At 42.9% G+C, this 5,394-nt stretch overlaps 1 protein-coding gene across 1 annotated transcript; it reads left to right on the top strand.

Moving 5' to 3' along the window:
- Positions 1 to 3,285: 3,285 nt before the first annotated feature.
- Positions 3,286 to 4,020, top strand: LOC136470008 (uncharacterized). Its single transcript, XM_066467991.1, has one exon. The coding sequence runs from the start codon at positions 3,286 to 3,288 to the stop codon at positions 4,018 to 4,020; it is 735 nt and encodes a 244-aa protein (XP_066324088.1).
- The last annotated feature ends 1,374 nt before the right edge of the window (positions 4,021 to 5,394 follow it).

Raw genomic sequence — 5,394 nt, 5'->3', positions numbered from 1 at the left:
AGGAAATTTTTTAAAAAGTTCATATTTTTGGCTTCTCCAAAAACCCGGTTTGTTACAGTCCACCCTCCTTATAGGAATCTCGTCCCCGAGATTAATGTAACACCTGGACTTTTTAATTTTTGCAAGTTTCTAAATTTGGATAGAACTAAAGTAGACATATGACCAAATTTGTAGTTGGAGGAAAAACTATTTACAATTAAAACTCAATTCAACATAGGTTTCAATTGTTTTGTTGCATTCATCCCATTTGCATCTTGGTTTTATGATGTGATAACTTTCAAAACATGTTTAGGAGTCGTTTCGTGTCTCCCGGGAATTTTTCTCGCTTTTCCGGGAATTAAATTCCTTTTTCCCATAGCTTAATCTTTTTATTGAAACCTTCCAATAACCTTTTCATGAGCTCCAAACTCCATATTTTGATCCATCATGTTCATAGCTACCTCCGGAAAATTTTTTCAGAATTTTCTTTAATTTCTGTGATTTTTCGTGGCTTAAATATGATTTCAGGAATTTCCTAAATTATTTTTAAACAGGAAATAAATCCCGAAATTAAGAAAATCCAAAACTTTTCCAAACCCTAGGACTATATATATGCCGGTGTTCCTCTCGATGCAAGGGTTCCAGAAGTACAACTCGTTTCTGCAGCCACCACCCGTAGGCTCCTAGATCGAATGTCGAAGTTCGGAAGAGGCTAGGTTTCCGGCGAACTTCCGGCGAGCTTTTCCGGGCAAACCATCGTGTTGCGGCGACAACTACCACCGCCCAGAGGTAGATCTCTTCGTTCTCTACGCCGTTGTATATCCTTTTGCACGAATCCATCACCGTTTGACCCGTTTCCCATCTCATCTTCGATTTCCGACGAGCATCTTCAGGCCTTTGCTATGTTGCTTAGCTGGCCGCCGCCGCTGCTCTCTGGCGCGCACTGTGCATAGCTACAGCGCTGCTCGCTGTCTGCTACGCCGCCCAGCTGCCGGCCGACCGCTCTTCCTCCTGGCCGGCCAAGACTTTTTTTTCCCCTGGCTGTTTCTCTTTCCCATTCCACTGTAGCGCGACTAGCTACAGTACCCGACCCAAGGAAGAAGAAGGATCCGATTGCAAATAAATATTTTCTGCTTTCGCAGATTAGTCCCTGATTTCTCCGCAGATTAGTCCCTGGTCTTTGGGAGGCCGTAACTTCTTCGTTTCAACTCTGTTTTTCACGTTCTTTATATCCGTGCGATCGTAGAGACGAGTACTACTGTTTAATATAGGTTTTATAAACTTTTAATGTGCTATGGTGTACTGTTATTTAATTGTTTTGTGGGCCCATGCTTGTTGTTTGTGCGCAGAAGGTGCCGACACCGTGAACTTCCAGGACCAGGAATTCGACACCTCTGATCCAAACCAGTTCGAAGGCAAGTGTCCTTGACCATACTTGCTCCTACTTTTGTTTTGATTTGAGTTAGTGTAGTTAGACCATTAGTTGCATGCTGAGTCATAATTTGAATCCTATGTTAGGGTTTACTAGAACTTGATGTTATCATCCTTGTAATCTAGATTGGTTGGGTAGCTGTCTTGCTTAGCTTGCAGTCTTGGGTTGGAAAGGTTATCATTTAATATTGATTAATGATTTATGCAACTTGGGTTGGTAATGTTTATAGCAACATGGTGGATAGGAATCCGGCAGGATGGTTGGTTTTGGTGGAGGTGTGTGCTAGATTTTTGGTAATGTTTTCTGGTGGATTGTTGGAATTAGTGGAATGGATTGTGCTCGTTCCTGCTTGGATTCTAAGGACCGGTTCATGGACAAGTAACCCGGCTTAACAGCGCAACCTCAAGGGCTATATGGCTCTGGCCCTAGCCAAGTAATTAGTTTCCTCCAAGTTATGCTACATCGGGTCAGTTTGTGTGGCACAAGAGGGGGCTTCTGCAGTGGTGTTGGTACCCACTGTTAGCGGTTAGAAACCTTAGTGAAGGTGTAAAACAGACTTGGAGGGACTTTGTAAAGGCCTTGTAGTGTGACCCCGCTGAGCACCTAGGTAGTGTGAAGCGTGATGGGGAAACATGACTCGTGGTGAAAGTGTGCAACCTCTGCAGAGTGTAAAACTGATATATCAGCCGTGCTCATGGTCAAGAGCGCCCTGGACTTCTTCTTGATTAGATGGCTCTAGTTCAGTTGGGAGGCTTGGATGGAATCCAAGTGTTGGTTTGCTTGGATGGAATCCAGGTGGGGTGCTCGGATGGGATCCGAGTGTTGGTTTCAGTGGTTCTCTGAGGAGAAGGAAGATCTCACCTAGTTAAATAGGTGCTTAAAGTTTAAGGTAATAGGTGTGTTGCTTAAGTACTGGTCTCAACCTCTATAAGCATGTCCTTGTTATAAGCCTCATATCATATTTTCCCACACTTGCAGAGTACATTTTGATGTACTCACCCTTCCTCTTTGTTCCCCTGCTACCCCACCTAGGCGCTAGAGACGGTGAAGAGGAGTACATTGAAGACAGTGCCTTCGACCCTGATGACGTGTACTAGGCTGGTGCTGCCCTTTGGTCGACATTCCTGTGAAGATGGAGTCCTTTCCACTGGAGTTAGAATAAAGTTTATGAAATTTTCTTTCAGACCCACGGGTCATTTTGTAATGAAGTTTAAGTTTTAAGTTTCGAACAATGCAGTGATACTATCATGACGTCGTTATATGTATGAATAATTGATCCTGGCATACATATGATGTGCACTCGATTTTGTCCTTAAAATTGGGTGTGATAGAGTGGTATCAGAGCTATTGTTGACTGTAGGACGCTAGCCTAGGTAGACATGATGGTTTTATAAGACTAGTTTGATAAAAAGTTTTCTCATCCTCAATTTCTCTTACTTCCTTGATGCTCAATTTAAAAGTTTTGGTCCAAAATAGGCTCCTTCGTTCATAAGGTGCATCCCTATGTGTGGAACGCTAGTCCATTGTGTGATTTGGTGCATGTGCAAATGAATGATTTGGATCTTTGTAATGATTGTTGGTGTGTTGTTAGCCATAAGACTACAACGACATCATTTGTTTACTAGTTTTATTTTATAGTTAGTTGGGGTTTTCTTTCTATCCTATCTCACTCTTGTCCATGATCATATTAGATGGTGAACACTAGGAGAGGTGGTGGCTCTGGAGGCAATGATCTAAACAACAACCCCTTCGGCAATGATCCCAACAACAATGCCCCAAACCCTCCACCGCCAGTTTATGATCCAGTTCAAATGGTGGTAATGCAAAATCAGATGATGCAGACCATGGCTTAGATGATGACTACTCTGCAACAGATGGCTCAACCCAATCTTGCTCCACTACCTCCACCACCTTGCCAAGAAGACACTCTCAGGAGGTTCATGATGACTCAGCCTCCAATCTTCAAGCATGCTGTGGAGCCAATGGATGCAGATGATTGGCTCCAGACCATTGAGAGCAAGTTGGAGATTGCTCATTTTGTGGGTCATGATCGAGTTCTATATGCCGCTCATCAACTGCAAGGGCAGGCCAAAGATTGGTGGGCTACCTACACTGCTGCTCATCCCAATGCTCAAGCTATCACTTGGCAGGAGTTCTGTCAGAGTTTTTGTTCTCATTATGTGCCTTCTGGTGAAATCAAGGTGAAGCGCAAGGAGTTTCTAGAACTCAAGCAAGGCTCAATGTTAGTTCGTGAATATCTCACTAAGTTCACGCAGCTGTCCCGTTATGCCTCCAGCGATGTCGACACTAATGACAAGAAGCAAGACTGTTTTAGAGATGGTTTGAACCCTAGGATTCGCTATGCTCTGTCCTCCAATGAGTATGACACCTTCCAAAAGCTGGTTGACAAGGCCTTTACTGTTGAGAGAGAAAGGAAAGTTCTTGAGGCTGGTCGCAAGAGGAAGATAGCTTTTCAGGGTCAGTCTTCTAGTAGTAACACTCGCCCCCGCTTCAACCAACCTAGCCAAGTTGTGTGCCAGGGAGGTCAGTATCAACAGCAGCAACAGCAGCGAAACTTCAACCAGGGATCTAGCCAATACAAGCAGTAGACGTTAACTCAGCAGCAGCAACACCAGATGGTTCAGACCCAGCAGCAGAACTGCTCAACTCAAGGGACTAGCAACATTGGTCCTTGTTTTAAATGTCATCAGATGGGGCATCTTGCCAATCGGTGCCCGTTGAAGCAGCAAGACCAACCAACAGCTCAGAATGGGAACCAAAATCGTAATGGTGGACAACCTCAGTAGCAAGCTCGACAGAATTACAGTCAGGGCAAGGTTAATCATATCACTATGGAATCAGCTCAACAAGCCCTGGATGTTCTAATTGGTATGTTCTCTATCAACTCCAACCCTGTTACCGTATTGTTTGATTCTGGAGCTTCACATTCATTTATATCAACACGATGCGTAGCACGATACAACATGCCTATGCTTTTGATGAAAAACAATTTATTAGTTGCTTCTCCTAGAGGAGAAATGATATCAAGGCATGTATGCCCAAGACTAAGTATAAACATAAGGGGGGTAGAGTTTCTCTCCAACCTCATTGTTCTAGACTCCAAAGGAATTGATGTAATTCTGGGAATGAATTGGTTAACCAAGTACCAGGGGGTGATTGATTGTGCTCAGAGATTGATCAAGATGAAGCACACAAATGGAACTGAGGTTGAATATCAAGCATGGTTAGAACCAATCGGCGAAGTCAAACTCAACCAAGCCAACGTAGTTGTGGATATTCGAGTGGTCCAGGAGTATCCAGATGTCTTCCTTGAGGATCTACCAGGTATGCCACCAGATCGTGAAATTGAGTTTGTTATTGAGTTAGTCCCAGGAACTGCACCTATTTATAAAAGACCATATAGAATGGATGCAAATCAATTAGCTAAGTTAAAAGATCAAATCCAAGATCTCTTAGATAAAGGGTATATACATCCTAGTACATCTCCATGGGGAGCCCCTGTTATCTTTGTTCCAAAGAAAGATGGGGGTACACGAATGTGTGTTGATTACCATGCATTAAATGAAGTTACAATCAAGAACAAGTATCCTCTCCCTCACATTGAAGATTTATTTGACCAATTGAAGGGTGCATGTGTGTTCTCTAAAATTGACTTAAGATTGGGGTACCATCAGTTAAAGATTCGAGCATCAGATATTCCTAAAACAGCTTTTGTTTCTCGTTATGGGTTATATGAGTACACAGTAATGCCTTTTGGGTTAACAAATGCTCCAGCATACTTTATGTATCTTATGAACAAGGTCTTCTTGGACTACTTGGACAAGTTTGTTGTGGTGTTTATTGATGACATTTTGGTATTCTCTAGAAATGAGGAAGAGCACGAAGAACATTTAAGATTGGTATTGCAGAGGCTGAGAGAGAATCAACTATATGCAAAGCTTAACAATGTGAGTTTTGGTTGA

This window comes from Miscanthus floridulus, chromosome 8 (genome assembly GCF_019320115.1).
Source record: "Miscanthus floridulus cultivar M001 chromosome 8, ASM1932011v1, whole genome shotgun sequence".
Taxonomy (NCBI): domain Eukaryota; kingdom Viridiplantae; phylum Streptophyta; class Magnoliopsida; order Poales; family Poaceae; genus Miscanthus; species Miscanthus floridulus.
The sequence above is the reverse complement of the archived record's forward strand: the minus strand, read 5'-3'. Positions and strand labels throughout refer to the sequence as shown.